This window comes from Carassius gibelio, chromosome A16, assembly GCF_023724105.1.
Source record: "Carassius gibelio isolate Cgi1373 ecotype wild population from Czech Republic chromosome A16, carGib1.2-hapl.c, whole genome shotgun sequence".
Classification (NCBI taxonomy): domain Eukaryota; kingdom Metazoa; phylum Chordata; class Actinopteri; order Cypriniformes; family Cyprinidae; genus Carassius; species Carassius gibelio.
Window position 1 is genome coordinate 1,345,891 of NC_068386.1, and position 19,803 is coordinate 1,365,693.

The 19,803-nt window shown below is 34.0% G+C and overlaps 2 protein-coding genes across 4 annotated transcripts in view; both read right to left on the reverse strand.

The window, feature by feature from the left end:
* Nucleotides 1-17,455, reverse strand: part of zgc:158766 (uncharacterized protein LOC100009641 homolog) — a 67,921-nt gene extending 50,466 nt beyond the window's left edge. Inside the window, exons 1-3 of one of the 3 annotated variants that reach the window (XM_052617818.1) lie at nucleotides 17,308-17,455; nucleotides 9,018-9,165; nucleotides 4,788-4,854 (exon numbers count right to left, since the gene is read on the reverse strand). The gene's annotated coding sequence lies outside the window, so the exon portion shown is untranslated. The remainder of the gene's footprint in view (nucleotides 1-4,787; nucleotides 4,855-9,017; nucleotides 9,166-17,307) is intronic. The other 2 variants (XM_052617819.1, XM_052617820.1) reach the window with 2 other exon arrangements.
* Nucleotides 17,456-19,492: 2,037 nt separating this feature from the next.
* LOC128030311 (protein naked cuticle homolog 2-like) overlaps nucleotides 19,493-19,803 on the reverse strand; it is a 38,006-nt gene continuing 37,695 nt past the window's right edge. Inside the window, exon 9 of the mRNA XM_052617821.1 lies at nucleotides 19,493-19,803. This exon is cut by the window's right edge and continues 507 nt beyond it. Coding sequence (XP_052473781.1) covers nucleotides 19,796-19,803 — 8 coding nt within the window. The 3' untranslated portion in view covers nucleotides 19,493-19,795.

The following is a 19,803-nucleotide window of genomic DNA, read 5'->3' on the forward strand; positions in this document are numbered from 1 at the left end:
ATGTTGTTTTAGCAACAATAAAATATGTTTTTATATTTAATTCCGGTTAATTTTATTTTTTTATAGTTTATATTATTTGTTTATATTATTTTAAGTGACACATTTTTTATTATTTTATTTTAATTTAATTTTTAGTTAACTCAGTAATGCTGTTTTGTGCACAAGTGATATGGTCAACTGTTATAATGTAATGTTTTTTTTTTATTATTATTATTAACTGACACAATGAACTGCTGATATACCACTGTATAGAAAAAAGGCAGATGCCAGGGTGTGCCTGTGCCACCCACAGTGGCAGCTGGCACACTTAAAAATAGATGCAGAATTATTTTTTATAGTCTCAATAAAAAATGTTTACTAAACTTGGGCTATTGTTGTTTATTTAGAATATTATTATTTATTTTTTTTGTTCGCGACTCGGTTGATTCAGATCGGCACTTCGGAGCCTGTTCGCGACTCGGTTGATTCAGATCGGCACTTCGGAGCCTGTTCGCGACTCGGTTGATTCAGATCGGCACTTCGGAGCCTGTTCGCGACTCGGTTGATTCAGATCGGCATTTCGGAGCCTGTTCGCGACTCGGTTGATTCAGATCGGCACTTCGGAGCCTGTTCGCGACTTGGTTGATTCAGATCGGCATTTCGGAGCCTGTTCGCGACTCGGTTGATTCTGATCGGCACTTCGGAGCATGTTCGCGACTCGGTTGATTCAGATCGGCACTTCGGAGCCTGTTCGCGACTCGGTTGATTCAGATCGGCACTTCGGAGCCTGTTCGCGACTCGGTTGATTCTGATCGGCACTTCGGAGCATGTTCGCGACTCGGTTGATTCAGATCGGCACTTCGGAGCCTTTTCGCGACTCGGTTGATTCAGATCGGCATTTCGGAGCCTGTTCGCGACTCGGTTGATTCAGATCGGCGCTTCGGAGCATGTTTGAGATTTTTTTAAATTCAGATCTGGACATCGAAGCAGGATGTGTTTGGCAAACAGTTAATTGGTGATAAATGAATATTTGGACTTGAGGCTTTTTTTTTTACCTGTCGATTCAGGATGTACATGGACCCACACACAAAGGTGGACACACTCTAGACAGGTGTGCCAGGTAGGGTGACTACCCGTCCCGCGTAGCGCGTGCACGCACAGCGTTTGAGCCCAATACATGCCTCCCACAAATTGAGACTGTGTCACGCATAATCAAAGCTTACTCAAAAAAAGTTGGTCGCTTTATCTGGAGTCACCAATCCGTCGATCGCGGTCGACAAGTCGATCTTGGAAGCATTTTAAGTCGATCGCGAAGATTTTTCAAAATCTGAGAAAAAAAGGTGCGAGCCTCCGCTGACTGCGCGCGCACCTCCCGAAACAGACGAGACATTTATACTTGACACAAGTGTTTTAGACTGAAAACAGACCATACAACTGATTTAGACGCGGGTGCCGGTGTGATGAGATGTAATAATATCCGTCTGCTCGGGCATGATTGTTTTAGGCCTGTAATTGATTGATTATTGAGGTAATAGGGATGGCACGGTTCGCTGAAAAAAAAAACGTTCGGTTCACAACACACGGTTCGGCACGCGCTTCAACTTAAATCTGACAAAGCATCTGTAATATCATCTGTAATATGGCTTGCTATAAATGGCACGTACAAAAACAGGGTTCAGCTAATAAATGTTTCTGTTGATGCATGCGCAGCGAGTTCACGCGCGCAGTGAGAAGATTCGTGCACGCGCTCATCCGAAGCGCGCAAACCTGCGCCTCGGCACGCGCGCAAATATAAGATCTATATTGAGCAACTACAATTCATTTTAATCCTATAATTATCTATTATAATTTATTTAAAATGAATAAATTGTAATGAGAAATAAACAAAATGAAATAGCTAAAGTTCAAAATTATCGTATTTGGAAGAAAATTATTACATTTAACAATTAACTACATTTTGACACGACCTGCAAATTAACACTAGGAGTATGGTTGGACGGAAGCAGTGTGACAAAAATACTATCCCATAATTTTGCACAGTAATCTGACAATAAATGTGGCACACCCAGATTTTCAAATGCACACCCAGAGTCTCTTTTCTGGCTACGCTACTGCATGCATTTTATCATTTCATGCATTACTGCATTCATGCATTGTGCCACTATTTGAGCTATAGGACCTCCATGAGCACACTTACAGATTTGAGGTGTGAGTAAATAATGGTGAACTATTCCTTTAAGTAATAGCCAGTACAAACAGTAGGTCATGGGTTCGATTCCCAGGGAATGCATGAACTGATGTCTATGAATACAATGCAAGTTTTTTTGTATAAAAGTATTTGCCAAATGCATAAATACAAATGCAATGAGAAAAGCACCATATTTACATTGCACTAGTTGAATCTATGTACACACATGCACGCACACACACACACACACAATAAAACAGGACACAGGAAATGCCTCTGTAATCTGATGGAGGTATTTAAGGTTTTTAATAAATACCGATCTCATCTCTTCAGGAATCCAGTCGAAAGCCATAATTCATCCTGTTCTCCACTAGAGGGCTGTTCTTCACAAAGTCAAAACTACCTTCAAAAATCAACTTCATATTTCACAAAGTCGAGTTTTAATTTAATTGGCATCTGCCATCAACATCGTTCCCGTTATTTCCTGTTTTTCAGAAGGAGCTGCTGAAAATATCTCAAAGTATGTTCTTTAGACTTAGAAAGCCCATTTTGTGAGATGCAGAAAAACAGATAAGGGCCTCCCCGGTGACAGCGGCATCTGATAACACATCTAACATAAATAAGTCCGATGACAGCCACAGCAGCGCTTTCCCATAATCATAACTCATGTGTGCGATAATCATCATGAGTCATGACCTACAGAAGCAGAAAACAACTCTCCGTCCAACATCATCTCTAAAACAACTCCAGAGAATCAGTCAGATGTGAATATTAACATGCATATATATATATTAATATTAATATGTGTGTTACTTTATACTTATAATCAATGGTCAAAAGGTAATGTTGTAGCAATTTAAAAATGTATTTTTGTTTTATATTTATGTTTAAATATCATTTGTTTTGTTTAATTTAATCTGTTGACTATGAAAGAAAATATTTATATGAAAGAAAATCATGTGAAACATATGGTTGCTGCATTCTTTAAAATAGTTTTTATAAAGCTAAATATTCTAATGTACTTTTGCCATTTTTATTAGTTTTGTCTTTTTTAAATATTACTATTTAGATTTTTTTTATATATATATTTTATTTTTTTATCAGGAATTTTAGTGCTGCAAATTAAACTTATTTCAGTTAGTAGCCAAGGAAACATTTCAGTTTATTAATTAATTTAATTTATTTTAAGATATTTTAAATGCAGCCAAAGCGACATTTCAAAATTTTGTTTAGTTTAAGTTTTTTTTTTTTTTACTAATTTCAAATATATATCAATTAACATTTTTTTAAATAGGTATTAGTGTACGATAATAACCTTTTTCCGCTCAACAGCATCTCATCTAAATTCAGAACTACCAGAAAATGCTGCAAATTAAACTCATGTTTGCCGATGCTCTGCTGCGAACAGAAAGAGTTAAAGCCCAATGCTGATAACTATGTTTACTATTTCCATAAATGCATTTACACATGCATGTTTAAAAGCATGTGTTTAATGCATAAATGTAAAAAATAAAAATTGCTCTAACTACACTCAAAGAACATAATTGCAGCAGCGTGCATTAAATACCCATAACGTCACAGCCACATATTTGGACCTGAATGAGACGGTGTGTGATTGACAGGCGTGGAGTGTGCTGACGTATGGGTCAGTCTGACATCAGTGTGTGCTGAGGAGGGTCTGTCCCGCACACAAACGCTCACCCAGCTGAGGAATGTGACGCCCTGATCTCACTGTGGGCCACCCACACTTTACTGCACCCTTCCTGAGCTTCCACACGCAAAGCTGCTGTCAGTCATCCTCCTACAGTTACATGCGTCTCAATGCAGCACAGCTCACAGGAGATGCTTTCTCTTTAAATGCAATATCATTTAAATAGAGACCAAGTATAAGCTAGTTTTTTGTTTTCGGTCAAATCGATCAAATTTGAGATCAGTAAAGACATTTATAATGCTACAGAAGATTCTATGTCAAATAAATTCTGTTCTTCTAAATTTTCTGTTCATCTGTGAATCATGAAAATTATCCAAATCATCATGACTCATCAAATGCATCACCAAATGCAATGTTTTCAACATTGATAACAATCAGAAATGAGCAGCAAATCATCAAATTTTCATGATTTCTGAAGATCATGTGACACTGAAGACTGGAGGAATGATGCTGAAAATACAGCGGAGCATCACAGAAATAAATTACACTTTAACACAGATTCACATAGAAAACAGTTATTCTAACTTGTAATAATATTTCACTATTTACTGTATTTTTTTACTGAATGGAGAGCAGAAGAGACTTTAAAACATTATTAAAAATAAACATAAATTATTTTTTACCTCAACACTCTTTCTGTACACCAACAGAGGAGACAAAGAAATATGTCACCAATGTCCAAAAAAATAAATAAATAAAGTATTAGTATTAAGAATCTAAATACACAACTCATTAGCCAGATATGAGATTATGTTATGCAGCAAACTGGTTCATTGCTTTCGAATGTCATCCTGAGCATTTTACAACAACGGTGAACACTACTCTCCTGTATTTCAAACACACTATTTTAATCCAGATCTGATCGTATGGCCTATGCAATGATTCTTTAATATAAACCACAATACTCACGACACGAGGGTGAATCTCTAGGTCCAGCGGTCAGTGTGAATCCTCTCTAGATCCTGGGGAGGTGAGTCTGCAGACGTCAGGCAGAGAAACACAAATTAGTGCTCTGAGCAGCTCACATGGCCTTGAGAAAACACACACACACACACACACACACACACACACACTCAAGCACATACCCCCACCCCACACACACAGTCTGTGGGAATACAGTCTCCTCTGCTGTGGGAGTGTAAAGCACAGACAGAAGCCTGATATCAGACCGATACGATACGATACTATACAATATGATCCTATACTAAACTATACTATACTATATGATATGATATTATGCTATACTATACTATACGATACTATACAATATGATACGATACTATACTAAACTATACTATACAACATGATATGATATTATGCTATACTATACTATACAATACTATACAATATGATACGATACTGTACGATATGAATCAATACGATATGATACGTTATGTTAAGATACGATACAGTTCTATACTATACTATTCTATACAATACTATACTATACGATATGATACGGTATGTACAATATGATATGATACGATACAATACTATACTAAACGATATGATATGATACTATGCTATACTATACTATACGAAACTATACAATATGATATGATACGATACTGCACAATATGATAAAATATGATATGATACGTTATGTTACGATAAGATACAGTACTATACTATACTATACTATATGATACTGTACGAAATGTTTAAATACTAAATGATATGGTATTATAATGTACTACACTAAAAGATATGATACTGTACGAAATGTTACAATACTATACGATACAGTATTATACTATACTATACTATACGATACTTTACAATATGATACGATACTATATGATACTATACAATACGACACAGTACTATACTATACTATGCGATACTGTATGAAATGTTACAATACTATACGATAAGGAATTATACTATACTATACGAAACGTTACAGTGAGAAATGTCACAATACTAATATACGATACTATACTATACTATACTATACTATATGATACGATGCAATATGATACTATAAGATATGATACTATAAGATATGATTCGTTATGAGTGGGTATTGTGTATTTTGGAAAACAGATTCAGTAAACAATCATCATTGTTCAGAAGTTGCTCTTCCATAGCTAATGGAGTCTCTGATGTTTCTCCTACAACCACTTCTGAGAAATAAAAATTAGATTAGAAATCAAAAATAAAAAGATGATGTTTCCTTCCTTGATGCGAGTGTATTTTGGGAAACAGACTCGTTATTACAGCCAATAGAGTTCAGTATAATTTTTGTGTCTCTGATGTTTATTCTACAGTTCCTTTGGAGAAATAAAAATAGAAACCAATGAAGTAAACTGCATGGAAATTTTAAGATATTTCCTGCAATCGTTAGAGATTACTGAGACTTTTTTTTTCAGGAGAATCATCTGCATTTAACCACATTTCTTTTTTCTTCTGAGAAGACTCTGTTTGCTGTGTTTAATCACATTTCTATCAGAAAAGACTTGCTTAAATGTTGATCTTCTGTAGCTCTAGGGACTTAACAGAGCTTGTTTTTGAGCGTCTCAGAAGCTTAAATCCTTATGAGAAATAAATGGAGTCAGTTGCAAGACAATTTTGAGAGATTTGCAGCAGAAACATCTGAGAAGACTCCGTTTGCTGTGTTTAATCTCTCTAGGAAACACTTGAGACCGCATTGGAGATTTCCAAGTGTGTATTGAGTATTTTAGGAAGCAGAAAACGGATGAAGGTATAGATTCACACAGAAAACACACACACGAGCCGCAGTGTGTCCTTCTACGGGAACGACTCGACCTCTCGGTCAATCGCTGTTTAAAGCACAAGCAGATAATGGACAAGGTTTTATATTTAACCACACTTTCAGTGTTTGGTGAGGACAGACTCAAACATTCATCAATCTCAGTCCAAACAAGACGGCTAACTGACGGTCATTAAAAACAGAGCAGCTGGACCACATGGCTGAACAAATCAGGATATTTACACTGTATTTCTAGATCTGCTTTAATATTTGCTTTTGTTGAATGAAAGAAATAATTTTAAACTGCTAAACTGAATCAAATGTTTAGTTTAGAAGCTAATAAAGGACAAAAACTAGTTAAAAATGGCCAACTATTTGTTACAGCACTGCTTAATTTTAATGACTGTGTCGGTTGTTTGTAAATCAGTAAACAACAACAAAGAGCTTAACACCTTAATTGTGTGTATTATCACTAAAGGGTTTCTGAACTTTAGCCATGCAAATCTCTATATTCTGCTTAGTTTATCATTCTGTATTTGTTCACACCGGTCTATTATTGGGATAATAACTATTTCAGATGAAGCCACTCCTAAACGACACACAAAAACAAAACAAACTGTGATTCGGTGCTCTTTAATTTTATCTGATGGCTTTTCAAAATTTGCCATGTAAAGGAATAAAATCTCCTTGATATATATACGCAAGACTTTTTATGTTTTTGAAAGTCTCTTGCTCACCAAGGCTGCATTTATGTGATTAAAAATACAGTAAATACAGTAAAAAAATCGTAAATATTATTATAATTAAAAACTAAGCGAGTTCTACATGAACATCTATTAAAATTTAATTTATTTCTGTTATGCGCAGCTGATTTTTCAGCATCATTACTCCAGTCTTCAGTGTCACATGATCTTCAGAAATAATTCTTTTTCAAACTTTCTATTCATTTGTGAATCCTGAAAAATTAAATGCGTCACAGTTTCCAAAAATATATAAAGCAGCACAATTGTTTCCAACATTGATAATAATCAGAAAAGAGCAGGAAATCATTAATTCTGAAGATCATGTGACACTGAAGACTGGAGTAATGATGATGAAAATTCAGCTGTGCATCACAGAAATAAATTACATTTTATCAGATATTCACATAGAATATGGCTATTTTAGATTTTGATAATATTACACAATTTTAATATCAAATAAACAAACCCTTGATGAGCAGAAGAAACTTTCAAAAACAGTATAAAAAAACAGTAGTGATTCCAAACTTGTGTGCATGTTTGCGCTCCAGAGTTGACTGGCACCTGTCGAGTGTGTGTTCAGACACAGAGCTGTGAACACAAAGACGCTGTCTTCTCTATAGGCACAGGTGGCTGGAGAAGCGAGGGTTCGCGTTACACACACACACACACACACACACACACACACACACACAGTCATGTGATATCAGCTGAGCACATGGAGAAGAAAAACTTGACCCAAACACACAGTTCAAGTCTCTAAACGATGAGGTTAAAGGTCAGTAAACGCATTCCATTTTAATGTTAGACTAATTGCAGCCCAAATTAATGCATTCGAATCAGCTGCAATTTTTAAAACTTGTAATGTGAAACAGCAATTTCCTTTTGTGTACAGTAAAATGTGGTTCCAAAATACATAACAATGTTTACAGATGTTTAAGTTATCAAAATATGCATGCAAACCTAAAAAAAAAAACATTTTAAATTCATAGAAAATTCATAGAAAACCCATAACACATAATATATATATATATATATATATATATATATATATATATATATATATTTATATAATTTTCATTTAGTTTAACTTGACGAACTAAAACTGATAAAAAATTTATAAAAACTACATATTTTAAATAAATAAATAAGCTAATAAAAATGACAAAAACAATTGAAAATTGGCAAAAATCAGGGCTAAAATTTAAATGAAATAAAAAATATAAGCTAAAACTGAAACAAAAAAGTTTTTAAAAATAACATTTAACTTCATGACAAAAACAGAACAAAATTACATAATGTAAGATATAATGTAAATAAAAACAGGAAATATAAACTAAAACAGAACATGTAACTAAAATTGAAATATAAATGTATAAAAACTATATACATGAAATAATTGATTAAAATATTGAAAAAAAACCTTAAAACTTCAATAAAACTAATTTACATTTAAATTATATTTAACTTATGTACTAAAATAAATAAAACTCAACTATACAGCCATGTTTAATAAAAATAAAGATGACAAGCACACAAAAAAATTACTCAAACTTTGAAATGAAATTACTCAAAAAAAATTGAAATGAAAATATAACAGAAATAATAAAAACAGGCATATTAAAAATAACAACAACAACAACAAAAATAAATTCTAGAAATGAACACAAACTCAAGAAGGCTCACCTTCTTCTGTGTCTGTGGTTTGGTCGAACCCGAGCTCTGAGGAACACATGAAAGCTACAGTAAGCTCTTCAGCGCTCTCGTCCTATCTGTTTATTTCATCTTTCCTCCTTCCTTACTGGCTGGAAGACGCAGCATTTTGTGCCAAAGCCTTGAAGTGAGAGAGTTTACTATAGAATGTTATCTTGAGAAAACGATTACAGCAGTAAAGCAAGAGGGATTGAGTCGGAGATAAAGGATATGAGCATCGTCCCACTGAATTTGTTAGTATTTTTAACTTCTTGAACATAATTTCACATACAATGAAGATTTAACATTGAAAAAGAAGACAAAAAGTCAAGTGACAAGGAAGAGACCAGTGGAAAATATATATCTTTTTAAAAAAATACAAAAAAAAAAAAAGTTTGAGAAAAAAATACTACATTTTTTTCTTGCATCTAATGCACCAAAATAAGGTTTTTCAGTACAATTTAAAAAATAAAATAAATGCATGCAAATTGATCAAAAGTGACAGTAAAGACATTTATAATGTTACAAAAAACGCTGTTCTTTTGAACTTTCTGATCATCTGTGAATCCTGAAAAATCATATGCATCACAAAAATATTGTGCAGCACGACACTGATAATAATCAGAAATGTTTCTTGAGCAGCAAATCATCATATTTTCAAGATTTCTGAAGATCATGTGACACTGAAGACTGGAGGAATGATGCTGAAAATACAGCGGAGCATCACAGAAATAAATTACACTTTAACACAGATTCACACAGAAAACAGATGTTTGAAATAGTAAAAATATTTCTAAATTTTACTCTATTTTCTGATCAAATAACTGCAGCCTTGGTGAGAAAAAGACCCAACACACACACATACTGTACACATATATACACACTCTCAGAAAAAAAGGTCCAAAAGCTGTCACTAGGGAGGTACCTTTTCAAAAGAAACACTATTGTACCTTTTAGTTACTAAAATGAGACTTTAGGTACTTATTTGTACATTTAAGGTGCCAGCATGGACTCTTTAGGTATAAAAGTGTACCTTTTTAACAGCTTTTGTACATATAGTGGAACACACACACAGATTATCCTCACTGATCCCGGATGAAAACAGATGTCAGTCTGTATGTTCACATGGATTACAGGAAACACTCAAACAACCTCCAGGTGCAAAACTACAGACACAACTCATCCTCCATATCAATAAAAACCCGAATCAGCTTCAGAGACCAGCGACCAGTGAAATCTGGCGTTGAATCCAGGTACAGTATGTTATTTTCAAAGGCTGTGATTAGGGAGAGAAGGAAGCTGTGTGTTTAACACCTGGATTGTTAGGGCTAGGGTTAGCAGATAGTCTTTCATCTGCAGAAATTACAGGCCAGCGCTGGAAGGACAGACTCACCGGGGGCTTCCTCAGAGACTCACTCTTCACTTCAGGAAGACATGGTGCATTTCAGGTAAAAGTGTAAAGGAGTCGTTTAGAGAAGCGCTGGATGAGACTTCTACAATGGTCTGTCTTCTCTCAGATTTCTGATTGAGCACACATAATAAAAAGGAAAGTGCTTTGGGCATTTTATGATTAAAACAAAACAAAACTAGGGAGATGTTTCTTCAAATGACTAAAAACATATAGGATCTAACGTATTTTCCGGACTATAAGTCAAACTTCTGTTCATAGTTTGGCTGGTCCTGCGACTTATAGTCAGGTGCGACTTATTTATCAAAATTAATTTGACATGAACCAAGAGAAAACTTTACCGTCTGCAGCCGCCAGAGGGCGCTCTATGCTGCTCAGTTCTCCTGTAGTCTACACTGAGCAGCATATAGCGCCCCCTCGTGGCTGGAGACGGTAATGCTTTCTCTTGGTTCTTTGTTTTTATAGTCCAGTGCGACTTATATATGTTTTTTTTCCTCATCATGACGTATTTTTGGACTGATGCGACTTATACTCAGGTGCAACTTATAGTCTGAAAAATACGGTATTTAAGACCTATTTTTGATATGTGCTGATGCAAGGATGTTTAAAACATAAATAAATAATGCATAAAAAATTAGCAAGAACTTGGGGATATTTTTGGAAAATATTTCTGATACAGAACAAATAAAAGAAGAGACTGCATTAAACATTTTCTGATGCAAATCTAATACTAGGTTGACTTTGCAAATCACTATAAGTGATGCTTTTTTTTTTTAAACGATAACATTTTCCTCTCAGATATTTCTGGTAAAGGACAAATAAAAAGAAACTGCATTAAACATTCTCTGATGCAAAACTTGGTGCTAGTGTGTTGTTTGTTCAAATTACTGTGCACAATATTAAAATTTAAGCTCAAAAGTGACCAAAAACTGAAAAATCATGCAGTTTTACATGGAAAATCAGCGGTCGAGTGGAATGCATAAACACAGCCCATTAAGTTAGTGATCTTGATAAGTTAGTAATAGTTATTTTAGTGCATTATTATTTTATTATTATTAGTTTTGCATCAGAAAATGCCCATTTCTTTTGTCCCCTATCAGAAATATCTGAGAGAAAGCATGCAGACGGATGTGTTTGAGCATTGCACACACATCTTTCACAGAGTCTCAAAGTTAATATTCAGCTTTCACGAAATGTTTCTTTTTGTCTGTTAGGTGCATTTGTGAAATACTCAAAAGCATGACAGGAGCTTGTAAATCCACTTATGCATGCTGGGAGATAATTGACGGGTTTTTCAGGAAACGGCTTCTCGTTGCTTCCAGTAAAGACAGTAAGAGACAAGAGGAGTAAATGCAGATCCGCAGGGAGAGACGCAGAGGGAAGATTGAGCACGTGGGTGAGGTGCTTCCTGTCTTCATTTGGGTTAATTATACTCGTCTCCAGAGGACAACTCGTATCTCAAGACAAGAGGTTCAAGATACGACCGAAACACATGTGCAAAATAACCTTTTGCACTCCTCAATAGCGGCTCATGCAATGCTAAGATCATGGGATCGATTCGAACTGATCAGATTTAAAGCGTGAATGCAATGTAAGTCACATCTGGGAAATGCATGAATGTAACGTCACGATGACTGTAGTGTAACTAACAGTGACGTCAAACAGAGAGCGTACAATTAGGCTTTAATGGCTCTGTGAAGTTTGTGCGTGGACTGCATGTAACGTAATTTGGGAGGAGTTGGAGTTATACACTGCCAGTAAACGTTTGGATTCATTAAGTCTCTTCTGCTCAGCAGTGCTGCATTTATTTGTTTAGAAATACAGTAAAACTGTGAAATATTTTTAAGATTTTAAATAACTGTTAACTATGTGGATATCTGTTAAAGTGTAATTTATTTCTGTGATGCTCCGCTGTATTTTCAGCATCATTCCTCCAGTCTTCAGTGTCACATGATCTTCAGAAATCATGAAAATATGACGATTTACTGCTCGAGAAACATTTCTGATTATTATCAGTGTTGAACAAAGTTGTGCGGCACGATATTTTTGTGGAAACTGTGATGGATTTAATTTTTCAGGATTCACAGATGAATAGAAGATGTTAAAAAGCAGCATTTATTTGAAATTTTCGCTTTTTTTGTGCATGTTTTCTGTCATTTTTAAACAATTTAATGCATCCTTGATTTTTTTTTTTACTGTATCATGGTTATTTTAAAATGTAAGGATGTTTCACAATATTTACTCTAGTTTTGATCAAATAAACAAGAAGCCTCGGAGAGCAGGAGACATTTCTTTCAAAAACATATTAAAAATCCAAATATTTGAGTTGTTTCACAAACTTTACTAAACAAATTAGTAGCACAATGTCACATAACGGCTGCTCCTGCGTAAACTAGATCATTTATCTCTGTAATGGCTCTTTCCTGTTTGCTGAAGAGTTTGTCCAAGATGAATCTGGACAGTTATCAAACCTTTCAAAGCACCAGAGCTTCAGCTTTTTCTGCTAAAGGCCAAAAATACACTTGATTTGATTTGAGTTGCAAAGAGGTGGAAAACTTCCGTTTAATTTCTGGAAACTTTCCCAAAATCCCTAGAATGTTCTGAAAAAAAAAAATCCTGGAAAGTTTTTTAGAAACATTAAAAAAAAAAAAAACATTCAAATAATGTATTTTGTGAGAAAAGAAGGTTATTGTAAGTAATTTGTAGGTCGATCTCAAAATGTTTAAAACTGTGGCTCTACAGCAGAAGGGAAACCTGTTTGGAAACAGTCACTATTCGTGCAAACTTCACCTTTGACGATGAGAAAAACGAAGGGAAAAATCTCAGCTGTATCCAAACCTTGAATAAGGCTGGTTATGATGTCCCACAATGCTTTGCAAGGATAATGCTATTTGATTAAAAGAGTTTAAAATGCATCTTTCAGAGCATTTTTTTGTAAACATATGATTCAGTGTGTAAAAAAAATAAAAATAGCATTAAACTCTTGAATTTGTTCTTCATCATCAGCAGCTTTGGAAGTCTGTCCGGTTTCACCTGCACACAAACACATGGACCGACTGAGCAGAGAAAGCAGCTTCACACACCGCCATCTAGTGGTGAACAAGAACATGACGAAATGAATGTTCATGAGGGGCATTAGATGCAATGCTTTTCTGCTTTTAATGCAAAAAAAAAAAAGCCAAATCTGAGGGAGATTCAATGCCACAAAACACTATTACAATCTCCTCCAAACTACACACTAGATTGATGTTAGCATGCATCTCCCTCCACTCTCATGCATTAGTATTCAAGGAGAGCGAGAGGAGGCCACATTGCTAAGCAACTGCTTGAAGACACAGAGAATTCAGTAAGTGTTTGGAAAAAAGCTGTAAAATGGTGAAAACTTGATTCTGTCGTGGCCACTCTTGAAATCGTATTTCATGCATTGCTTAATTATTATTATTATAATATAATATAGTCCAGATTTGTTATTTAGCAATGTTTCTTACAGATTATGAAAGTTGGTTTGTAAGATATTTTATAATATTATGTAAAATACAATATATATATATAGTAAATATATGTGCTTGTGAATGCTGAATTTGCAAAGAATGTACATTTCTTACATTATACATTTTGTATTTTGTATAAAAAATTTAATTATATTACATGTATTTAAACACATATGTGAGTGTGTGTGTGTGTGTGTGTGTGCATATATATATATAAGTGAAAGTGAAAAAATATGAAGAATACAAATAAAATATAATAATAAAATAAAAATAGTAAAATATGAACATATATTTTATATAATAAAATAAAAAAATATATGTTTTAATATTCCCCATAATTTATTTATTTATTTATTTATTTATTTATTTATTTATGTAATAAAAGGCAAAGTTTGCAAACACAACACACTAAACAAACAAACAAACAAACCAAAGTGAACCAGTTTCAGCAGAGAGGAAGATTGCTGAATTTACAAAGAATGTAAATTTCTTACATTATTATTATAAATTTTGTATTTTATATCAAAAGAAATAAATTATATAAAATGTACTTAAATATAAAAATAAAATACGAAAAATAAAAATCATAATTTTCTTTGATATAATACAACTAATATTTTGCAAACACAACACAATAAATACATAAACAAACAAACAAGCTTCAGCAGAATTTGCAAAGCATGCATGTTAATTTCTCCTTTTTGCAATTCTCTGACTGCAGAGAAAGTGTGTGTAAAGTAAACCAGGATCAAAGCAAGATCACAAACACACGGTGTAATATGCATTAAAACAGCAATAACATTTACCACAATGATCGACAGTATTTAAAGAGATCTGCATTTAATGTGCTGCGAGATCTGCAGCCATCGATCACTCTTTAAACAAGCTGAAAACACGACACACTCAAACACACAACCATGTTATCGCAATTACCTCTCGCTGGGAAACAGAAATAATAACTACCATAATTACAGCGTGTACTTGGAGAAAACAACCAGTAGTGGGCCAGTATATCAATGAACCTGCTCCGTTTTTAAATATGAAAAGAATCAATCACCATAATCCACATTTTTCTGTTTCAACAAATCTGCGAATAAGCAGTGTTAAGTGAGTGTGTGTCTCCAGATATCAGTAAAAACTGGATAACTGTGTCAAAATAATACAGTGCAGAACTCTACATGTACACAGCTCACGTGACTTTTCATGTGCTGAGTGAAAGCCAGCAGACCAAGCATGAGCAAGCAAGGACAAATGGCACTTTTATGCACTTTTTATGACTCTCTTCTGGTTTTATCCAATCTACAGACTCCAGAGGGAGAGGAGAGAAAATCCTACCTGATTCAGTTTGACTCAAATTAGTGTGGAAAGAAGAAGTGGCCCGGTTTTGTTTGTCCTGAAATTAGTGAACCATTTTCCCCGTGGATTCAACTCAAGAGGCTCGGAGCCTAATCAAGTGGAAATTGGGGAGAGACAGTGGGGGTAGAAGGACAGAAAGAGGCAATTGTTCAACTCGCTCTTTGATGTCACTGCAACGAAATATAAAGGCGCAACAAAACTGTTGAGAAAACTGCTTGATTCCCTGTGCATTAAAGCATTACAAATGGTTATATGTTCAACCAAATCAGGAATATCAGGCTTCAGTCGTGTCCAGCACTGTAAGTGAATTCTCTTCTCTTCAGACAGGCCATTATTATTGGAAAATCTAAGCTGTTCTCTTTCTCAGACAAACTCCCAGCGCCTCTATTGTGTTGCAGAGCTTTTCTCATGCGTGCGTCTCAATGCGAGTCAGGCCTGCAGATAATCACATTTTCCTAAGAAAGGCTTAGTCGTGCAAACTAGCACAAGTGTCTCTATGAGAGTAAGAAGATGCATGAATGGGACAAGCAGCGAAACATCTCTGGGAACAAATACGCTCATAACAGCTGATGCAGATGTTTGGAGAGCAGATGGATGATGCAGTGCATCACATATTAATGCTGTCAAATCGATTAATCGCGATTAATCGCATCCAAAATATAAGTTTGTTTACACATTATGTGTGTGTACTGTGTATATAAATACACACATCTTAAAACATTTACATTTATTTACATGTATATGTTTATATTTAAATTATATATAAATATATTTAATATATAAACATAACATGTTTTTCTTAAATATGCACATGCGTGTGTGTGCATTTATATATATAGAGTACACACACATATTTTATGTAAACACAAACTTTTATTTTTGGATGTGATTAAGCTATTTAACAGCACTAATATATACTCTATAAAATTAATGATCATATAGGATATGCACACAAATTTTACACAACATTTACACAATATTAATAAAAATAAAAGGGAACTTTAGCTGATATTTTGGTTACATTCTGAACAGTAAAATTAGAAAAAGTTATCCTGTCCTTAATAATAAATTTTCCACAAAAACATTATTTATACATTGCTTCTGAAATATTAATTTAACATCTTTTAAATATTAACATCATTATGGAACGTTTGTCAACATAATCTGGTCTTTAATAATTAACAATAGTTCTCAAAACTTTAGATATTAATATATGTAACTTTTTTATATATTTATAAATGGAAAAATGTTTTCCTGAAACATACATATAATGTTTTTTTAAAATGTTTGTCAAAGTTACCCGATAATATTCTTAAAACTTTAGCTATAAACATTACTTACACATAAATAAACTTTTCCTGAAACACTTGTCTAACGTTTTTAAAATGTTATTAATAGAACGTGTTCCCAATACTTTAGCACTAAAACATTATTTCCTATAAACATTTGTCTGACTTTATTTAAATGTTGCCTCATGTTTCAAATAACATTTAAAAGTAACATTCCCATAATGTTTGCAAAATGATAACATGGAATGTTCACTCATCATTTGCATAACCAAGAATAAACAAAAACATTTTAAAGTTAAGAGAAGAGTTTTATAACCTAGAAAACATTAGCCAAACATTTGAAACAGTAATTTGTACACTATCCAGCAATGCTACATTTAGGTTTTGAGACAGACATCGGGTATCTATAAAATTGTGCATAAATAAAGTCTCAAAATAACCAAATATCGTCCGATTAATCGGCCTGGATGGTATTTCAATCTATCATTTTACCCAAATAAATCATCAAAACCAAGCTTTTCAAAACATGCACTGCATGTAACATAAAGTTTCCCTGCTGAAACAACGCTTTAAGATGACTTGCTGCTGGTCTAAAGTCTCAGCAAAACCGATCAATGTTTTTTACACTATTTGAGATTTTAAAAACGGTTTGCACGGTCCGTTTTGTCATCTTAGGCCCGTGTTTAACAACGTGCATGCTGAGATTGTCAGGTGGTGGATTGTAGATATCGCTCTCTTACCTTCAGCGATGCGGCGCGTCACAGTGTCGCGCGTCTCCGTCGCGCTGCGCGGTGGCGCGCAGAGGAAGGAATGCGGGTGAGCGTGTGAAAGTGGCGACGCTAAACTGGCATTATTTTCTAACTTCCATCCACTCCCACTGGAAGCAGCCACTTGTCAATGGCAGAGGAGGTTCTCTCGCGCAGCACAAAGTAGGTACATTTGCATTTCTCCGACCCTCCCCTTGCTTTTCACCACTGTCATTGTGTGGCCCGGTTGGGGTCCTTATTTGGCCCCCGATTAAATCCTCACTGGCCCGTGCTCAAATAAGCGTCTTATAAGCAGTTCTACTCCGACACATCGCGTTAAGACCTTGTTTTCTATATGCACTTCTCAAATGCACCGAAACAAGTTCACAGAAAGCTTTAGATGTTGTATTGGAGCAACAAGAGTCATAGTAAAAATAAAAAGACTCAAATATCTTGCTGAATCCTGAAGGAGCTGCATTATATCTCAAGTATTTCCTTTAAGATGGGGTTTCTGGAGGACAGTCCGTGAAGAAACGTATGGTTCATGTCTTGTAAAGTGATCAGAAAGTTCCATAAGTGTGACAAACTGAAATTTTACATTTACATTTAGTCGTTTTGCGGAAGCTTTTATCCAAAGCGACTTACAATTGGGGGATACATAAAGCGATTCTTCTTAAAGAGGCAAACACACACAGGAAGTGCTTGAAATACCAAGTTTTAGACATTGTTTAAATAAGTACAAGCTAGAAAGAGAAACCAAGTAGTTTCGAAAGAGATGAGTTTTTAGCTGTCGTTTAAAAATCGTCAGGGATTCATTATTCCGGATCGGAGGAATTCCACCAGCCAGGAACGATGAAGGAGAATGTTCTGGAAACCGATTTTGTTAGATATTCTATTGGTTTTAATGAATAATTTCGTGTGGCGGTCAAAAATACATATATTGTTTCATTATGTTAACAAAATGAATGTACTGTATATATAATTTTTTCAACATTTAGATTTTTTTAGGGGTTTTTATTTGTACTAAATTATATTTAAGGAATAGTTTCATGTTCACATATTGAGTGGCAAAACCTTAACCGAGTTTCATACTTTTCTGATCAAGTAAAAAAATAATAAAATAAAATTTACATCAACGAAAAATAAACCATGTAGGACTAATTAAAATTTTTTTTTGCCTCGTTACATCATCATAACGCATTGATTATGCATGGCGCATGCAGTTAAAATAGTTTTGCCATTTATTTGCTTTTAAAATATGATTTTGAAAAAATAAAAAAATGTGAAAATTGAGAGAAGGAAAAGCCAGATGTCAAATGCATTAGCTGTATTTTATTAAAATATATATATATAAAAATGCATATGTATAAACCATGATAAATATGCATACACAGTATAATCATACAGTAAAATGTTTATATTCATATAGTTTTTATTTTTAAACATAAAGGATATTTTAGCATTCAAACTGGCAGTGGTGATATTTCCTCGGGGACGAGGGAGACGTTCAGTCCATGGCAGGGTCTCACCAAAGAGAAATAGCCTTTTTTTTTTTCTCCAGAAAAGCTACAGAGCAGCACCGTTCACCTGAGATTCACGAATATTAGAAAAAATACTGGAAGAGTACACTAAACCCTATCTGAGAGCATCATATAATATCACTTCTATGCAGTATATTTCATGACCCCATCATACATGTCTGTATATACTCCATCAAATCTTTCAAATGGTTTGATTGCTGTCTTTATCTTATTTTTATCTGGGTCCCTAGTTCTAATCTTTCAATTATAATTTGTAAAATATGTGTATTTTCACTAGCGGTCGAATGTTCGCTATAATAAAGATATTCTTATGTTTATGTCTGAATGATTTCTGAAGATCATGAAGACTGCAGAAATGAAACTGAAAAATTCAGAAATAAATTAGATTTTAAAATATAGTGATGATAGAAAATAGTTACTTTATACGGTAATATTTCACAATACTACTTTTTTCAAAAAACATAAAAAAAATCTGAATTATTTCAATTTCTTGCCCCAAAGTGTGTATATAAAAAAATAATAATAATACAATATAATATAAATTATAATTATATATATAATTATATATATATATATATATATATATATATATACAATTATTTATTTATTTTATTTTATTTTTTTATTGATAATTGATTTCTATTTTATAGGGTTGTCAGTATCACTTTGCATCCTGTTTTGTGATTTTGATTTGTCTCTAAATCATTCCATCACACTCGATCAAATAACAAATATCCATGAAAGCATGATTTAAAATTCAAAACTCGTTTGAGAAATATCCAAAGGAAGCTGATGTCTTCATGTAAACGGTCAGCAATGACCAACATTATCTCTGTTCTCATTCTGTAAATCACAAAACAGCTGATGAACACAAGAAGTGCCTGAGTTGGAGCAGAGGAGATTCCTGAATATCTGATGTATGATGTAAATCCTTGCTGAAGTCATGTCT